General features: G+C 33.7%; 1 protein-coding gene across 1 annotated transcript in view; it reads left to right on the plus strand.

Moving 5' to 3' along the window:
* Positions 1 to 761: 761 nt before the first annotated feature.
* The window catches only part of LOC146002181 (odorant receptor coreceptor-like), a 31,339-nt gene continuing 11,746 nt past the window's right edge, over positions 762 to 20,354 (plus strand). Inside the window, exons 1-2 of the mRNA XM_083139897.1 lie at positions 762 to 1,364; positions 6,421 to 6,719. Coding sequence (XP_082996023.1) covers positions 762 to 1,364; positions 6,421 to 6,719 — 902 coding nt within the window. The remainder of the gene's footprint in view (positions 1,365 to 6,420; positions 6,720 to 20,354) is intronic.

A 20,354-nucleotide genomic window follows, 5' to 3' on the forward strand; every position in this document is an offset into this window, starting at 1 on the left:
AAGATTACGAAAGAAGCCGTCTGTAATATGTCAAGATAGGACATTCACGTGGTCCTTGGGGCAGCAAAAACTTGTCTTGGGTAGTCGCCACGTTTCTTGTTCCATCTCCAAGCAAGTCCCCTCACCTTTTGCCCCCGCACTATGCTAAAACGTACCTAAAAAGGGAAATATATTGTCACTGCCCCAACTCCCAGTTTTGGCACCTTGCCCCCCGGTTTTGAAACCCAACCGCTGCCAATGTAAGCGATACTTTATAAGAAGCCAATATGGACGATACAAAAATCAAAAGAAACTGCAGTATGAGGTTTGAAATTAAATGTTGCCCATTTGTTTTTCTTAAATAAATTGGACACAGCTGAAAAAGTTACACAACATTAATAAGTACCAATCAGTACTGTCTGTCACACACCGTGGTCGTGCGGTGCAAGGCGAGAGGTTTGGGCTCAGACAAAGGTACGTGCGGCGCAGGTTCGAGTCTCCTCCCTCTGGCGTCACTGCATTTTTTATGATTTTACTTAAAAAAGAAAATTACAGTTCCAAAGGAATTTCTGACAAAGGACTTCTTGCTTTGAATTTTAAATAACGCGTTTTTGAATTCTTTTGTCACTACAATGGATCATAATTGCTATTTAAAGAAAGGAAAGATTGGCCACTGCTGTGATTTCAAAGTAATATAATAAAATTTTAAACAGTATACTTTGTAATGACTGACGACACGGGACGTATAACATTACTTCTGCTGTAATCTTCCACTGCTAAGCATGGACGACAAGTTCAAGCCAAGAGGTCTTGTGGCCATTCTCTGGCCAAGCATTAGAATTATGCAGCTGTGTGGATATCTTATATTAGATTTCTACACCAACAATAGCCGCTTCAGAGTAACAATGCGTGTTATATTCTCTGTCCTCCACATAACGATTGCTACGCTTCAGTGTGCGTCCTCCGTTGCAGCTATATTCGTGCAGAGTGAAGATTTCAGGGAGTTTGTTTTTGTTATGGCAGTATCAATTTACGCGATGAACAGTGTTATCAAACTTGTGTCAATTTCTTTGAAGAGAAAAGCCTTCTTTGAATCTCTGGCTTTGTGGGACAAAATGGAGTCTCATCCGTTGTTCAAGGAGTCTGACGAAAGGGCTCGTCGTAAGACTCATTCACTAAACAAAAAACTTCTCTTGGCATTCAACGGGATAACAATCGTGGATGCGATGACATGGTGTATATGGGTACTAATCAAACCAGATGTGAAGGAAATTCAAGAGGGAAATTCCACCATTGTTATAACATATCGCAGACCAATTAATGCGGGATGGTATCCTTGGGACACGCAAACCACGATCGGATATGCAACTATGTTTTGTTTTCAGGTAACAAAGCTAGTATTATTTTTATTCTTTATTTGATCTTTCGGTTAATTATAGATATGTTTTAAAGTACATGCATTTTTCTGTTTAGTTTTGACTACACAGCCCTGCAGTTTTGAAAAAAAAATCCTGTTTTCAAATCAAAGTGATTCTAGAAATATTTTGAATGCTGATTACGCACATTACATAAATTCTTGATTTAATCATTCTAATAATATCTGGACATGATTACAAATTATGTAGTTCTAAATTATGCAACCTTCTCCACTCACCTGTCTCCTCATACCTTTTAGGTCCAAAGATTTTCCTAAGGATCTTATTTTCCAATACTCTCAATTTATGTTCCTCTTTCAATGTAAGGGACCAAGTTTCGCATACATATAATAATACAGGTAAAATTACTGTTTTGTATATTTTAACTTTTAGATTTCTTAGATATTAAACGAGAAGACAAAAGTTTATGAATAGAAAAGTAACATGCATTTCCTGAATTAAGCCTGCTTTTCATTTCCTCTTGAATCTCATTTTTATTTGTTAGTATTACTCCTAAGTACTTGAATTTGAAAATTTGTACAAACGAGTTGATATCAATAATTAGATTTTGATTAATACTTAACACTTGGCTTCGACCTGTGAACATATATTTACTTTTCTCTTCGAAAACTTCCAAACCTATCTCTTTAGCTTCATTGAAAAATATTTTAGCATTATTCTTAATTGTATTTATATCATCCCCAAATAAGTCTACATCATCTGCATATGCTAACAGTTGAGTCACACCGTTTAAATTTAGTCCTTCTTTAGTTTCTTTTACCTTCCTAACAGCGTATTCTAAGGCAAAATTAAAGAGCAATGGAGATAATGCACCTCCTTGTTTTAACCCATCATGAATTGTAAATTTGTCAGACATATTAAGATCCACACGAATTTTACTTTCTGTTTTACTGGTGCATTTTTTTTATCATATTAACAAGCTTCTTAGGTATTCCAAACTCGCTTAATATATTATATAATTTATCTCTTTAGACTGAATAATATGCTTTTTTGAAATCAATGAATAGCTGATGGACATTTTGATTATATTCCCACTTTTTCTCAAGTGTCTGTCTGATGTGAAAAAAAATTATCTGTTGTTGATCTTTTACGTTTAAATCCACATTGATAATCACCTATAATTTCATTAGCATATGGGGTTAGTCTTGTTAAAGAATGTTAGACAATATCTTATATGTTGTTGAGAGTAGAGAAATTCCATGTTAATTATTGCAGTTCATTTTATCACCTTTTATAAACACAGGAACAATTATGGATTCTTTCCACTGTTGAGAGATTTCTTCTTTATTCCATATTAAACAAACTAATTTATGAATTTGACATATTAACGAATTTCTACCGTATTTAATTAACTCAGCTGGTATTAAATCAATGCCAGGTGCTTTGTTATTCTTTAGCCTTTTAATAGCATCTTTAATTTCAGTCAAGTTAGGGTCTGGAACTAAAGGTTCTGCTGTGTGCACTTCATTTACTTCTGATTTATCTCCTACATGAACAATTAAAAGGTCATTAGAGTACTTCTTCCATCTATCTAGAATATCGCTTGGGTCAGCTAGAAAATCACCGTCTTTATCTTTTATCAAGTTTACTTTAAGTTGCCACCCCTTTCTAAACTCATTTACACCTTTATATAAATCTCTGATATTTTTGTTTTTTCTGTTTGTTTCAATTTCGTTAATTTTGCTTTTCAAGTAATCTCTTTTTTTTACTTCTAAACGTGCGGTTAACTTCTCGCTTTATTCTACTATAATTGCTTAGACTTGTATCATGAGAGTTATTTTATCACCTAAGTCTAGCCTGATTTCTTATTTCTATTACATTTTGACATTCATTATCAAACCATGGCTTACTTTTTCTTGGTTTATGGTATTCTATACTTTCTTAAGCTGCTGATTATACTACATTATCTATGTGCTCCCAATTCTCATTTACGTCTGTTTCATTTATATTTTCATCATCATTTAAATCCTGGAAAACATCAAATCTATTTGACAGTTTAATTTGGTAATCTTATTTAATTCTTTCATCGGTAAATTTTACTGTATTAAATTTTAGAATTTTTAGATCTTGTTGCTTATGATTTATCACTGAGAGTCTTTCTCTTAATTTAGCAATTACTAAATAATAGTCACTGGCACCATCAGCACCTCTATGTGAGCGAACATCAATTATACTTGTATGCCTTCTCTTACCATTGAGAATATGATCTATCTGGTTATGAATTTTACCATTTGGAGAAGACCAGGTATATTTATGGATATCTTTGTGTTTAAAAGTGGTACTTTTCACATTCAAATTCTTTTAGGTTGCAAAAGTAATTAGTCTTATACCATTATCATTACTTAATTCATGAAGACTTTCTTTACCAATCGTGGGTTTACCGTAAATTTCTCTTCTTTGCCAATCTGTGCATTACAGTCACCTAATAGAATTTTCATATCATACTGGGAAAATTTATCAAAGACCTGTTCTAACTCTGTAGAAAAAACGTCTTTACTATTATCATCTTTATCTTCCGTTGGTGCATGTATGTTTATGAAAATAATTCTACACCACCTACTCTGTAAAACTGCATATGATATCCTTTCATTAATAAATTCTACTGTTTTAAGAACAGAGATAATTCTATTATATATGAAGAAGCCTGTTCCAAAATTATGATTTTTAGTACCACCATAGAAAAAAATTGTAATTTTCAGTTTTACAAATCCTTTATCCTGGTCACATAACTTCCTGGACAGCTACTACATCTAATTTATACTTAACTATCTCATTAACTGTACACTGAAATGCCCCAGGCCGGTAAAGCCTCAGAACATTCCGGGTGCCTAATTTAATATCCTTATTCCTAATGTACATGTTATCCTTAGTCCATGAACCACCCAAAGTAGTCCCCACCCGGAGATCTGAAGGGGGAGACTATTTTACCTTTGGAATATTTTACCTTGGGAACATCCATGGCCTCACATTGCTGCTTCTTGACATGATTTTTTACAGTGCAGAGTTGTCAGATCTACACCTAACCCCCAATATGAATGGAGGACCGCACCTCTCGTTGGTCAGCGGATCCCTCGGATCTAGCCTGGAGGATCACATAGTAGTCCACCAACCGTACCCCACTTCTGCCAATTGTGGGACGCTCATAGAGGTATGACAGGACAGCTCTGTAAATCCTAACAGAGCAAAATGTTGACCATTTCACTCTGTTGGTTGGATAACTGCAGTGAACAAGCCACTGGGCGATGAAGTCGTCACATCCCTACGCCGATGGGCAAAAATGGATTTCATTTTTGGAATCAGCATGCTGAACTTATATATTCTGAGACAACAGTCATCTGCGAGACACCAAAACCCATGCAGACCGCTGTTATATTTGTGCTTGTGTTTGTGGATATATACAGTGACACGTCATCAATGCAGTTGGTTCAAAGGGGGAGTAGATATTTTCAGGTGGAGTTACGGGGTTGTCTCTTATTTCCTTCCCATTTCTCTATCTTAATATCGCTTTCTCTTCGTTGTCTCGAATATGTACACCACAGACAGTTGTATTCTTTGTTGACCAACGATCCGGTGTAAGTTGAGATTACAGGAGGAAATGCAATGCTACATGAATAGAGTAGGAGGGAGAATTTCAGTCTGTTTGTGCCCCAGGTCGGTCGACCTTGTTTCAATTGTCCGTATTTATACTTTTGACCCGCAACCTAGAATGTGGGGTAGATATTAGAGAGCTGCGTGGGCGGGTCTGACTAAATCCGTGAACATTTTTCTGTTCAACTGACGTGCAACTTCTCGGCACCAAAATCTCTATGCCCCAGTGCAGCTTGGATGAAACCTGGCTAGCGTCATCACGCTATGCTTGCTTCCTGGGCGGGACCCACATATTTTCGGGCGGGAGCAGCGGTGCAGACGCGGGTATTTCACGGTTCGTTCGAGATCTGTAACGTAAGTATCCTTATAAAGTCGACACAGGTTACGAAGTTTGTAGAAGATTTACGTGTTGGCCTGCAGGTGTGACTGTCTGGTCTCCAAATAATGTATGGTATTGAATAAAATTGGTGTGGAAATTTAATGGTTGTTACATAGTTATACAGTTTAAAATCTTTCTTCTTCTTCTTCTTCCTGTGACATTACAGCTCTAGTAGTATAGCCTTAACCTTCTCAACAATGCCGGTCCATTCTTGCCTATCTTTCGCCTTTTGTCTTCGTCTTATTATCCCCTAGTGTTCTGATGTCTCTCTCCACATCATCTATCCATCATATCCTAGGTCGCCCTCTTCTTCGTCTGCCTTCAGGTTTTACTGAGAATACTTTTTTACTACTCTGACATAATTCAGTCTAATAAAATGTCCTGTCCAGCTCAATCTCCTTGCCTTGATTTGAGCTATAAAATCAGGAGATTTATATAATTTCTTCACTTCAAAACTATGAAGTATTCTCCCTCCTTCATCATATTTTGGTCCGTATATTTATATACGTAGTATTTTACTTTCACAAGTTCTCAGCATTAAAAACGATCTCTCCGGCATTACCCAGGTTTCACTTCCATATAATCTCTATTTACAGCATTTATTGCAAACATGCTTATTCATCTCTAATGGATAGTCACATACTTAATTGGACTTACGCCGGCTCCCGTAGGGGAGTGGTCTGTACATCTCGTTACGAACCCAGCGGTCCCGGGTTCGAATCTCGGTAAGAGTATGGGTATTTGTGATTGTCCATTCATCAATTTCAGCATGTTATCACTCACCCCATCTTCACAAATTAGCCAAGACTGACACAAGAAGCGAAGTAAAATGAAAAAGTAAATCAATCGATGAAATTAATTGGACTTTTGGAGATGAGGTAAGCGGAAGGAGAGTTCCACGTGTACGTACTAATATTTTTTAAAGTCGTTATAAACCAATTAATCAACATTTCGGGTTCTGAATAGTGGACATGGAGCATATAGTAATGTCAGTGACGTAGCTCTCAGTGTGTTTCAACAATTCTAATTTATTTTCAGTGGTACTGGATGTCGTTCGTCATTTTTCAATCAACGACATTCGACATCACCCTGTGCTCAAGCCTTAACCATGTTTGCAACCAAATACGCCACTTGAAGGAGATTGTGGCGGACGTTGTGGAACTGGGGCGTGATCAGACGGAACTAAAGGAAATTCTAAAAAATTATGTTAGTAAGGAACCAAGATTGGATGAAGTTAATGCAATGACATTGTACGATCACAATTCTGAAGTAACTAGAAAACTTCTCGTTCAATCAGCAATAGCATATTGGACGAGAAGACATGGAGAGATCATAAGGTAGGTGTGCATATTCAATGTGAAAATTGTTTCGTGTACTTAACGTTCCTTTTGGTCTGTTACATCAAGCATCACTTTACGCAACCCGTTCAATATTATCACAATAGCGTATGTGTGATTTAAAAATGTTGCGTATCTTTGAGACCCTTTGTCCTAGGTTTTTCTGTGGGAATTACAATATTTGTGCATACATATTGTATCATAATAAGATCAGTGACATTGCCAGAGAATTTTGTTTTATGTGTTCTCAAGTGTGGACAAACTATTTTGGGTGGGCCCGGTTTCTCTTTATTTATCTTTATATCCTGCTCTTCAATCTCTTCTGTTTCTGTATGTTTTTCGTTCCATATTGCTTTCTTACCCTGACTCTATAACATTTCTTCTGTATTTAATCCGAGTGTTTTAAAAAAATGTATACACTTTTTAAAACATCATAAGAAATTCGTATTCCGAGATGGGGAGATGAAATACGGTAGAAATGTAGTGTGGTGTTTGCTCAATAGATGGCAGCATGTATCAGGGAGCTAGCACCACTACGCGGTCAGTGGCGAGTGATTAATATCAATATGGCGGAAGTACGGTTGAACATTGAATAGCGTAAATAATTGTTAAAGTGGTACTGGATATTTGAGAATGTGGTTAATGGATAAGTAAAGGATAAAGTAAATGATAATATGTACCGCAGGAAACCAGATAGCCTGGACACACTTTGGGACGAGATTAAAGCAGCCTGTGCATAAATCTCACTGCAAACTTTGGTGAGTGTTACTGAAGCAGCAGTGGTCCGTACTCAGAGATGTAATGATGTTGGAGGTCATCAGTTTGACCATTTATTGTAAACGTTTAGCCCAGAAAGTGCATTGAAAAATCTTCAAATCGACTTGCAATCTTACTTTGTATGACGACGTTTTAAAATTTTATCTTCTCCTGAAGTGTGAATACATTTTTTGAAGCACTCTGTATATATATCTTTCTTCCTCTGTTATTCTATATTTTTTCTGTAATTTCTCTCGATTTTGTCTCTCTTTCTTTCCATCCTCCATTTTATTTCTTCTACTATAATTGATTTTCATGCATTTTATTTTGGTGGGAAGGAAGATATGTTAAAACTATTCAAGGTAGGCAAGAGTCCACACCACACACCTGCTGGCGACCCACCTGGATAACAAAAATATTAACCCTAGACAGCATAGGTGGGGTATACAGTACCCCACTGCGTAATCAACCCGTTGGCGCATGCACAGTTTGGATGACAGACACTAGCGCCTCCACTTAAATTCATGTTTCACCGAGATCTTGCCGAGGTAGGTTGTGCAAACAGCTAGCTCTCTTCAATCACGTGATTTGGTATGCTTGGGGTTCCGTGTACCTCACCTATACTGGTATTGAACTGAATTAGTCTAGTGCACGTTTCTCCCAATGGATGGTTGAAGCAATCGTAGAACCGAACTGACTGGTGATGAGATAAGGGAGCTTATGCTGAGAGTAGATGATGAGAGTGACGATATTTCCATGGCCAAAATGATGTGAGTGATGAGGATGCAAAGGGAATAAGATCATGCCTCCGACAGTGACGAGGTTGTGGACGTGGGTTCATCAGCATCATCATCCACGGGACAAATCTTATAAAGACGCTATGGATATTGCTGGTCAACAAAACGTCCTTCCAGAACATTTCGATCTGTTGCCAGAAATGAAGTTACCTCCCGTTTTAGATTCAACGGCACAGCTCAGAATTGAAAAACCGGCTTAGATGCTTGAAATATTTGATTTACAGATGACATCATCGATGAAATTACACTGCGCAGAAATGAACACATCACATTGCGCGCAGACAAGTATAAGGTAGGAAACATTTCAGCAACAAATAATTTAGAAATGAAATCGTATATCGGATTGCCGTAATTGGCGGGCTCGTTGAAAGACAGCCATGTGAATTTTGAATAACTATGGTCAGAAAGTTATGTTCCGCCCGTGTTTCGTGGTACCATGTCTCTTTCTTGGTTCACATTCTTGACCCTATGCATATGATTCGACGACAAGTCAGCCCGTGAAGCTCGCAAAGCAGATGATAAACTGGCTCCAATCAGGGAAATTTGGGAAATGTTCATCAGGAATTGCACTGCTCACCATCAGGTATTCACCATCGCCTTACTACACAGTTGATGAGCAACAATTTGGATTCAGAGGTCGGTGTGGGTTCCGAATTTATATGAAGAGTAAGCCAGGTAAGTATGGGCTAAAGATTATGAAACTTAGTGAAACGTACTACGTGTAAATTGTCATGCCCTACACCCGAAAAGTAGAAAAGCCTGCTGATCAATCTCTTCCAGCGTAAGTAGTAGAGGAATGAGATAACGTCTGTCGCTATTTAATATTCGCAATTCATTTGTATGTATTTATAACTAATTTGCACGGGTTTTAATTAATTTGCACGTACTTAGAATTCAATTACAAGTACTTAGAATACTTTATATTTATGTATTTGCATGTTTATAACTTTTTATGAATATATAATTATTTATTTTATGAAAAATATGTATATAAAAGGTAATTAGAGGTACTAAACGTTATGCATATGTTCTTATATTCATTACTACAAAGTATGTAATGTATAAAATGTTAATATTAATGTTTATAATATTGAAAATAAGTTTTCTATGGTTTATGAACCGCTATGAAAGGTGGTAATGGCTGTAGGTACAGGTTCAATTACGATTGGGGACGGTCCCGGTACTCGAACCAGCGATATGTAATATTATTAATTAGTACTATGTTTTAATGTTATATGTTATAAAAGACGATGGTACGAGATGCCAGACAGAATACTGTCTCAGAATCTCGACTCGGCGGTGAAGGTAGACGATAAAGGAATTTGGGGAGTGTGCGTTCAAGGTCAAATGACGTCAGAACGTCAGAACAAAGGAAGAACCTGATTGACCAATCAGAGAACGCGTCGGTAGGTTTTCAGAACCGGTTTTTCCAAGGTTAACCAGTACGCAAGAACAGGGGAAAGGTATGCAATACTGTAGGGCAGGGGGAGGGATTCAACTAGACAACAAAGAATGTCTAGAATGCGCAGCAAGCTATGCGTCGCTTGTAGAACCGGTTTCCGCCGCCAATTAATATTCCGCTCAGGTTTGCCTCCAAGGCACAGGACGCTTTAGCGCAGGTTTTTTTTTATCTGTACTATGAAGAAGGGAGAGCTATTAGGGACGGGGCCTACAGTTTTCACCATTTGCTTTTATCACGGGGTAACGAACCTAGGACCCTTTGATTATTGATTTAGGTAGTAAATGTATGTTACTGTGTGCTATTTAACTTAATTTTGAGTTTATTTTTTACCAAACTTTGACTTTATGTCAAACATTTTCACAGCTTATCCTTATTTTTACAAAAATAACACTATTTGTACTATTCAGGCAACATTTTTTATTAAATTTTGGACTCGCAAAGATATTTTTACAACTTTTTAACTTATTATTTTACAACTTTAAGTTAATTTTTACCAAAATAACACTATTTGTACTATTCAAGCAACATTTTTTATTAAATTTTGGACTCACAAAGACATTTTTTCAACGTTTAACTTATTATTTTACAACTTTAAGTTAATTTTTTACCAAAATAACACTATTTATACTATTCAGGCAACATTTTTTATTAAATCTTGGACTCGCAAAGACATTTTTTACCAAACTTTGACTTTATGTCAAACATTTTCCCAGCTTATCCTTATTATTACCAAAATAATACAATTCAATCTGTTCAGGAAAGACTTTTAGTTATATTTTCGACACACAAAGTGAGTGATCTCAACTTCTATCTGTTTATTTCACAAGTTTAGGCTTATTATTACCAAAATAATACAATTCAATCTGTTCAGGAAAGACTTTTAGTTGCATTTTCGACACACAAAGTGTGTGATCTCAACTTCTATCTGTTTATTTCACAAGTTTAGGCTTATTATTACCAAAATAATACAATTCAATCTGTTCAGGAAAGACTTTTAGTTGCATTTTCGACACACAAAGTGTGTGATCTCAACTTCTATCTGTTTATTTCACAAGTTTAGGCTTATTATTACCAAAATAATACAATTCAATCTGTTCAGGAAAGACTTTTAGTTGCATTTTCTACACACAAAGTGTGTGATCTCAACTTCTATCTGTTTATTTCACAAGTTTAGGCTTATTATTACCAAAATAATACAATTCAATCTGTTCAGGAAAGACTTTTAGTTGCATTTTCTACACACAAAGTGTGTGTTCTCAACTTCTATCTGCTTATTTCACAAGTTTAGGCTTATTATTACTCAAATAACACAATTTAAGCTATTCAGACAGAAGTGTTTATTTCATTGTGCATTTACAAAGAGAGATTTTCAACATTTAACTTATTATTTACAAGTTCAGGCTTATTTTTTACTCTAATAACACAATTTAATTTATTCCGGCAACATTGTTTATTAAATTTTGGACTAGCAGACACTTCTTTTATTTGTAACTTATTATTTTACAACTTTGTTAATTTTTACCAAAATAACACTATTTATACTATTCAGGAAAGAGTTTTAGGTATATTTTCGACACACAAAAACATTTTTCAACTTTTATCTGTTTATTTCACAAGTTTATTCTAATATTTACTCAAATAACACGATTTGAACGTGTTTTCTATTACATTTTGGACACACACACACACACACTTACACAGACACACACACAGACACACACACACACACTTACACAGACACACACACAGACACACACACACAAACTTACACACACACACACACATCCACACACACACACACGCACACACACAGAGAGAGAGAGAGAGAGAGAGAGAGAGAATTTTTTTCCAAGTTTACAGGATTATTCTCTAGTTTACTCAAATAACACAATTCAAATGTGTTTTGAATTAAATTTTGTACACACGAAGTATGTTTCGTCAAGTTTTACCCTTTTATTTTTCAATTTTATGCTTATTTTACCAAAGTAAGACCTCTTAGTCTATTCAAGAAAGAGTTTTCAATTATATTTTGGATGCACAAAGAGATGTTTTCAACTTTTTTACTGGTTTTTTTGCAGGGTATGTATTAATTTTTATTTATTTTGTTTTGTATTATATATACATTTACAAATTTTTAACTTAGAGTTTAGTATTTATTTAAATATTTTCAAAATCACTAAAAAAAAGTACTTTTAGCTAAAATGTAAGCCACAGAATATATTATTATTATTATTATTATTATTATTATTATTATTATTAGGGTTTACTGATTTCCACTATGCTATTTTTGGTTCTGTATTTCTATATGTATTTATTTAGGGCAGGTTACGCCTGCTACGTAGGAAAGTTTGTTTATTTTAGAGTTTGCTGAGTATTTTGTTACTTTTATACTAGGTAAAGTTTCCTAAATATATCAGGTAGGGCTCCATCCATATACTTTTGTTTTTGCTATTTTGGAGATGATGCGATCAGCATCACTCTCCATCTGCTTTTTATTTTATGTACCCAATATTATTTTGAGGCTTAGTGAATTCTAGAGCCTATTTATGCAGGAGAGAGGGCTTGAAAATTTTGATCTCAGATAACCCACAACTATTTGTCAGAGTATTTTAAAGGATATTTTATATTTATTATGTGCCACTAGAATATCAAACCTTGCTTAATTTTTATGTCTGTAACGCTGTTATTGTATTTCTAGCTAAGCCTTACTGGATAAAGTACACGAAATGTTTATCATTTCGACTATTTACCTTTATACGAGGCCAAATGTTTAGTGTAACGAAAATTATTGTGTGTCTATAAAGACTGAAATTCTTTTACCGAGGGGTCCACAACTGGACGCTTACCAACATTGTTTTTTTTTTCTTTTTTAAATATAACCATTTATCAATATATTGACAATTCACAGGACAAGACGAAGTTCACCTACGACTGACTATATGAACCATAGATCCACTTTCCAAACTTTTTTACTATTCTAGAAGAATTATTTAGCCTTATAGCCTTTTTCAAGGTATTTTGAAGTATAACTGGTTTTTTGGGTGCATCAACACTTGGGTTATTTCTATTTGGTTTATTACACTAGGCTACAATCACTATCTGAACACTGAAATCCTCAGATTGAAACTTAAAGCTTAGGCTGTAACTAGGGACTTAGTATGTATATCGACAATTTATAGGACAACACGAACCTTACAAAGGATTATAGGTGACGTAGGACCAGACGCCAGAGCTTTGTTAATCTGCAAGAAGCAGTTGCAACTAATGCTATGAGGATATAATGTTAATTTTTCATTGTTTCACAAGAATGCTACCTTTTATACACAACCAATATTTGTTTTTTCAAGTAACTACATGTACCAGAAGCATTTACAGGCCAACTCTAACTAGACTTCGATTTATTCTATATCAGGTGCTAAATGTATCAAGAACACTGATTGTATATATTTCTGAGGAAGTACACAAAAGCAGATTACCTGATTAAAGTATCTGAAAAACAGATTTTTCTATGCAAGTATATTTTTATTGACTGGATTATTTAACAGATCAAACAGGAAGACTGCAAAATTCATTAAATGTAGTTCTATAGTATAGGTGGTTTCAGAGATATAAAAAGAACAAATATAAGATTTCGCTTTTTTTGCTTCTGAGGCTAATCGCGACGCTAAGGGTAAATGGCGAGGAAATGTAACGGAGAAGAAACAGTCCCAAAAGTTATGGGCTGCATGTAAGTTAATACCACAGAGATATTACAGTAGGTGTAGGTTCTACCACCAGAACTTTTCTATCATAATAATACTGGTTATGCTGTACTGTTAGCTAAAGATGCTGATATTTGAGGAACTTAAAAGCTTACTCACGACTTACTGTTGCAAAAGATCCGATGACAAAATTTAAAAATTGTTATCGCCCAGACAGGGACTCGAACCCTGGACAGATAGGTTAAAAGCCTAACGCTATACCAACTAAGCTATCTGGGCACAAGGTATTATTTTTTGAAAAGTTAGTTATGTTAAGAAATATATTGAAACATTTGAGAACACTTTTGGTCTGGTTCGACAGAGAAGGAGACAACATTTCCAAATTTTTACAGACTGGGTGTATTTTTCCACTATAGAGGCCTTCACTATATGTAATTCGAAACGCTAAAGTTCAGCTAGCTTCCAAAATCCAAAATTGAGGTAAAGATTGTGTTTGGCGAGATTAACAAGTTACAATTATATCCAGTTACGGACAAATAAAGCTAAAACTCTCAGATTTACTCTACTAGCCAAGTTTTAGTAACATTTTCCTTCACTTTAGTACTAATACCAAAGAAACAGGTATATTTTATTTATAATTTGACAAAATGTACTAGTATTTAATTCACAAAGTTAGATAAAAAAACAGTATTTTAAAAAAATATTGTTGCTGCCTTCAAATTTTATGTTATTTAGCCACTAACAACTGGTTTACACTGTTTGGCATCCTTTAAATAGGAAAAGAAGGAATTATTTGTTTAGTATTTTTACTACTTTATATTTATTTAAGAAAACAATTCTACAGTTTAACTTAATTTTTAACAAATTGTTACTAATTTATATATCAAAGTTATGTTATTTAGAGTGTTTGAAGGCGTATAAAGTTAATATTTGTACTTATCAGTGCAACTAACAATTATATTTTACACACAAAAGATAATGTTTACAGTTAAATCACTTGAATCAGAGAATAATATTTTACAGTAATTGATTCATTCAGCACTAGTCAGTACTTTTATGCATCAGAAAGTTTTCTTAATTTTCTATTATGCATGCTATTTTGGGCTATTCTTAAAATGTATTTCTAAGGCAAACTGGTTTAATTTTCTGCTTATAATGGAAAGTTGACATAGTTTTCGCACAATGCATTGTACATTTGTTATACTCTCTACTTACAATCCAAATATTATGCTTATTTAATGTATAACTAACTAACTCTCTAGCCTTCTTAAACCCGAATGTTCATGGCTGCAGCAACACATGCCTTTCATCTGTTCCTGTCCTAAGCAAGATCTATATACTCCTTTCCATCCCTACCAATTTCCTTTAGGTTCATCTCTACATTATCCCTACATTTTGTTTTGGTCTTCCTATTGGTCTTTTACCATCAGGTTTCCCAACAAGAATCCTGTATATTTTTTTCCTCTCCCATTTGTACCACATGATCTACACACCTAAGTCTTTTTGATTTAATCATTCTAATACTATCTGGACATGAATACAAATTATGTACTTCTAAATTATGTAACCTTCTCCACTCATCTGTCTCCTCATCTGTTTTAGGCCCAAGTATTTTCCTAAGGATCTTATTTTCAAATAGTCTCAATTTATGTTCCTTTTTCAATGTAAGGGACCAAGTTTATTTACTGTATTTAACTTTTATTTTTTTGTAATTAACAAAAATTAAAAGCTTATACTGTAGTTATTATATCTTTTTCTATCAGCTTATTTTGAAATTAATATTATTAGGTATAGTCTTTGATTTATAACTATATTGCTTTTTTATCAATTTATGTAAGAGTACACGCAGACAAACACACGTGTACACACGTTTATGTAAATAGATATGCCTTTTTTCAATATTTTAGTATGAAGATTGCACTTTAGCTATTTAAGCAAGGGTAGGAAAGGTAGGATTTCTGAGAATTTGTTGCAGGATTTTGTTGTCCAAGTATAGATGAGAACTGAGCTGGGAGACTGTTTTGAACATTTTCATGATAGTTTGCATGTGAACTGTATGCAAATTGAGCACTATTGACTGTGCATGCTTCTAAGTTTTGCTGTTATTTCACATCAACCCTGTGAGACTGTAGACAGTTTTCCTATTTCAAGTAGTTTTTATTGATTGTATTTGTATATGTTTTGGGGACTTAGCAGTTTTATGTTATGAGGCAGTTTGTTGTAGAATATTTTTACCTGATTGCTTTGAGATATTGAGTGTCTGCTGTTTCACTTGTAATTATTTTCCTTCTTGTGTTGTGTATTTGACTATATTTTGTCCATGTTCGTAGTATTTAGAATAATTGTTATTGACTTGTAGATGTAGGGAGTAATAATCCTTTGCAAGATGCTCTATACTTTAGTCTGAACATTATTCTTAGTGTTCACTTTTGAAGCCTTAGTATTCTGGTAGTATTATTAATGTAGAGGTAAATTAGGCTTAAATGTAGGCATTTTTCTGATACATTATACTCACTTAGTTGTTTCAGCAGGTAGAAGTTGCATGATGGTTTACTGCTGATGATGTTAATTTGCTCTTCTTATGTACTACGTATGATGTAGCTTACTTGAGTTATTGGAATTTTCTACTGAAAAAAGGATTGCTTGTCTATTTTATTCCTATGTTGTTGAGTTTGTATATAAGCAAGCCATGTTTTTACTCTATCCTATGCCTTGGAAGAATCTAGATATATATTGTGTTTGCAGTTTTAAGTTTCTCTAAGGTTTCAGCTATGTAGTTTTTTAAACTGTGCTATGGGTGTGACTACTGATTTCTCTTTCTGGATGCCATGTTGGTTTCTGTGTATTCCTCTTGCTGCTTGAATTTGACTTAGGTTGTTTGCTTTTTTTTTTCTTAGATCTTTATTTGTTTATTTGTTCAGTATTTTTTATTTTTTTAATTTTAATTACTTTAATTTTACATTAACTAACATATTTTACTTTAACAACAAAAGAATTTACTCTAGTATAAAAACTTCTACTATCAAAAATGTACTATTATAACTTTTAATTTTAGAAAATTGTATTTTTAAAGCTTTAACTTTGAAAAATTGATTTTTAATTACTTTAATTTTACATTAACTAACAAATTTTACATTAACAACAAAATAATTTGCCCTAGTATAAAAACTTCTAACAAAAATATACTATTATAACTTTTGATTTTAGAAAATTGTATTTTTAAAATTTTAACTTTGAAAAATTGAATTTTAACACACTTTGACTTTAACAATGTACTTTGATTTTTTTATGTAAAAGAATATTAAAAAAATAAAAAATACTGAACAAATAAACAAATAAAGATCTAAGAAAAAAAAAGCAAACAACCTAAGTCAAATTCAAGCAGCAAGAGGAATACACAGAAACCAACATGGCATCCAGAAAGAGAAATCAGTAGTCACACCCATAGCACAGTTTAAAAAACTACATAGCTGAAACCTTAGAGAAACTTAAAACTGCAAACACAATATATATCTAGATTCTTCCAAGGCATAGGATAGAGTAAAAACATGGCTTGCTTATATACAAACTCAACAACATAGGAATAAAATAGACAAGCAATCCTTTTTTCAGTAGAAAATTCCAATAACTCAAGTAAGCTACATCATACGTAGTACATAAGAAGAGCAAATTAACATCATCAGCAGTAAACCATCATGCAACTTCTACCTGCTGAAACAACTAAGTGAGTATAATGTATCAGAAAAATGCCTACATTTAAGCCTAATTTACCTCTACATTAATAATACTACCAGAATACTAAGGCTTCAAAAGTGAACACTAAGAATAATGTTCAGACTAAAGTATAGAGCATCTTGCAAAGGATTATTACTCCCTACATCTACAAGTCAATAACAATTATTCTAAATACTACGAACATGGACAAAATATAGTCAAATACACAACACAAGAAGGAAAATAATTACAAGTGAAACAGCAGACACTCAATATCTCAAAGCAATCAGGTAAAAATATTCTACAACAAACTGCCTCATAACATAAAACTGCTAAGTCCCCAAAACATATACAAATACAATCAATAAAAACTACTTGAAATAGGAAAACTGTCTACAGTCTCACAGGGTTGATGTGAAATAACAGCAAAACTTAGAAGCATGCACAGTCAATAGTGCTCAATTTGCATACAGTTCACATGCAAACTATCATGAAAATGTTCAAAACAGTCTCCCAGCTCAGTTCTCATCTATACTAAACTAACTAACTAACTAACTCTCTAGCCTTCTTAAACCCGAAGGTTCATGGCTCATTCTCATCTATACTTGACAACAAAATCCTGCAACAAATTCTCAGAAATCCTACCTTTCCTACCCTTGCTTAAATAGCTAAAGTGCAATCTTCATACTAAAATATTGAAAAAAGGCATATCTATTTACATAAACGTGTGTACACGTGTGTTTGTCTGCGTGTACTCTTAGATAAATTGATAAAAAAGCAATATAGTTATAAATCAAAGACTATACCTAATAATATTAATTTCAAAATAAGCTGATAGAAAAAGATATAATAACTACAGTATAAGCTTTTAATTTTTGTTAATTACAAAAAAATAAAAGTTAAATACAGTAAATAAACTTGGTCCCTTACATTGAAAAAGGAACATAAATTGAGACTATTTGAAAATAAGATCCTTAGGAAAATACTTGGGCCTAAAACAGATGAGGAGACAGATGAGTGGAGAAGGTTACATAATTTAGAAGTACATAATTTGTATTCATGTCCAGATAGTATTAGAATGATTAAATCAAAAAGACTTAGGTGTGTAGATCATGTGGTACAAATGGGAGAGGAAAAAAATATACAGGATTCTTGTTGGGAAACCTGATGGTAAAAGACCAATAGGAAGACCAAAACAAAATGTAGGGATAATGTAGAGATGAACCTAAAGGGAATTGGTAGGGATGGAAAGGAGTATATAGATCTTGCTTAGGACAGGAACAGATGAAAGGCATGTGTTGCTGCAGCCATGAACATTCGGGTTTAAGAAGGCTAGAGAGTTAGTTAGTTATACATTAAATAAGCATAATATTTGGATTGTAAGTAGAGAGTATAACAAATGTACAATGCATTGTGCGAAAACTATGTCAACTTTCCATTATAAGCAGAAAATTAAACCAGTTTGCCTTAGAAATACATTTTAAGAATAGCCCAAAATAGCATGCATAATAGAAAATTAAGAAAACTTTCTGATGCATAAAAGTACTGACTAGTGCTGAATGAATCAATTACTGTAAAATATTATTCTCTGATTCAAGTGATTTAACTGTAAACATTATCTTTTGTGTGTAAAATATAATTGTTAGTTGCACTGATAAGTACAAATATTAACTTTATACGCCTTCAAACACTCTAAATAACATAACTTTGATATATAAATTAGTAACAATTTGTTAAAAATTAAGTTAAACTGTAGAATTGTTTTCTTAAATAAATATAAAGTAGTAAAAATACTAAACAAATAATTCCTTCTTTTCCTATTTAAAGGATGCCAAACAGTGTAAACCAGTTGTTAGTGGCTAAATAACATAAAATTTGAAGGCAGCAACAATATTTTTTAAAATACTGTTTTTTTATCTAACTTTGTGAATTAAATACTAGTACATTTTGTCAAATTATAAATAAAATATACCTGTTTCTTTGGTATTAGTACTAAAGTGAAGGAAAATGTTACTAAAACTTGGCTAGTAGAGTAAATCTGAGAGTTTTAGCTTTATTTGTCCGTAACTGGATATAATTGTAACTTGTTAATCTCGCCAAACACAATCTTTACCTCAATTTTGGATTTTGGAAGCTAGCTGAACTTTAGCGTTTCGAATTACATATAGTGAAGGCCTCTATAGTGGAAAAATACACCCAGTCTGTAAAAATTTGGAAATGTTGTCTCCTTCTCTGTCGAACCAGACCAAAAGTGTTCTCAAATGTTTCAATATATTTCTTAACATAACTAACTTTTCAAAAAATAATACCTTGTGCCCAGATAGCTTAGTTGGTATAGCGTTAGGCTTTTAACCTATCTGTCCAGGGTTCGAGTCCCTGTCTGGGCGATAACAATTTTTAAATTTTGTCATCGGATCTTTTGCAACAGTAAGTCGTGAGTAAGCTTTTAAGTTCCTCAAATATCAGCATCTTTAGCTAACAGTACAGCATAACCAGTATTATTATGATAGAAAAGTTCTGGTGGTAGAACCTACACCTACTGTAATATCTCTGTGGTATTAACTTACATGCAGCCCATAACTTTTGGGACTGTTTCTTCTCCGTTACATTTCCTCGCCATTTACCCTTAGCGTCGCGATTAGCCTCAGAAGCAAAAAAAGCGAAATCTTATATTTGTTCTTTTTATATCTCTGAAACCACCTATACTATAGAACTACATTTAATGAATTTTGCAGTCTTCCTGTTTGATCTGTTAAATAATCCAGTCAATAAAAATATACTTGCATAGAAAAATCTGTTTTTCAGATACTTTAATCAGGTAATCTGCTTTTGTGTACTTCCTCAGAAATATATACAATCAGTGTTCTTGATACATTTAGCACCTGATATAGAATAAATCGAAGTCTAGTTAGAGTTGGCCTGTAAATGCTTCTGGTACATGTAGTTACTTGAAAAAACAAATATTGGTTGTGTATAAAAGGTAGCATTCTTGTGAAACAATGAAAAATTAACATTATATCCTCATAGCATTAGTTGCAACTGCTTCTTGCAGATTAACAAAGCTCTGGCGTCTGGTCCTACGTCACCTATAATCCTTTGTAAGGTTCGTGTTGTCCTATAAATTGTCGATATACATACTAAGTCCCTAGTTACAGCCTAAGCTTTAAGTTTCAATCTGAGGATTTCAGTGTTCAGATAGTGATTG

Source organism: Lepisma saccharinum, chromosome 18, assembly GCF_977018435.1.
Source record: "Lepisma saccharinum chromosome 18, izLepSacc3.1, whole genome shotgun sequence".
Classification (NCBI taxonomy): Eukaryota; Metazoa; Arthropoda; class Insecta; order Zygentoma; family Lepismatidae; genus Lepisma; species Lepisma saccharinum.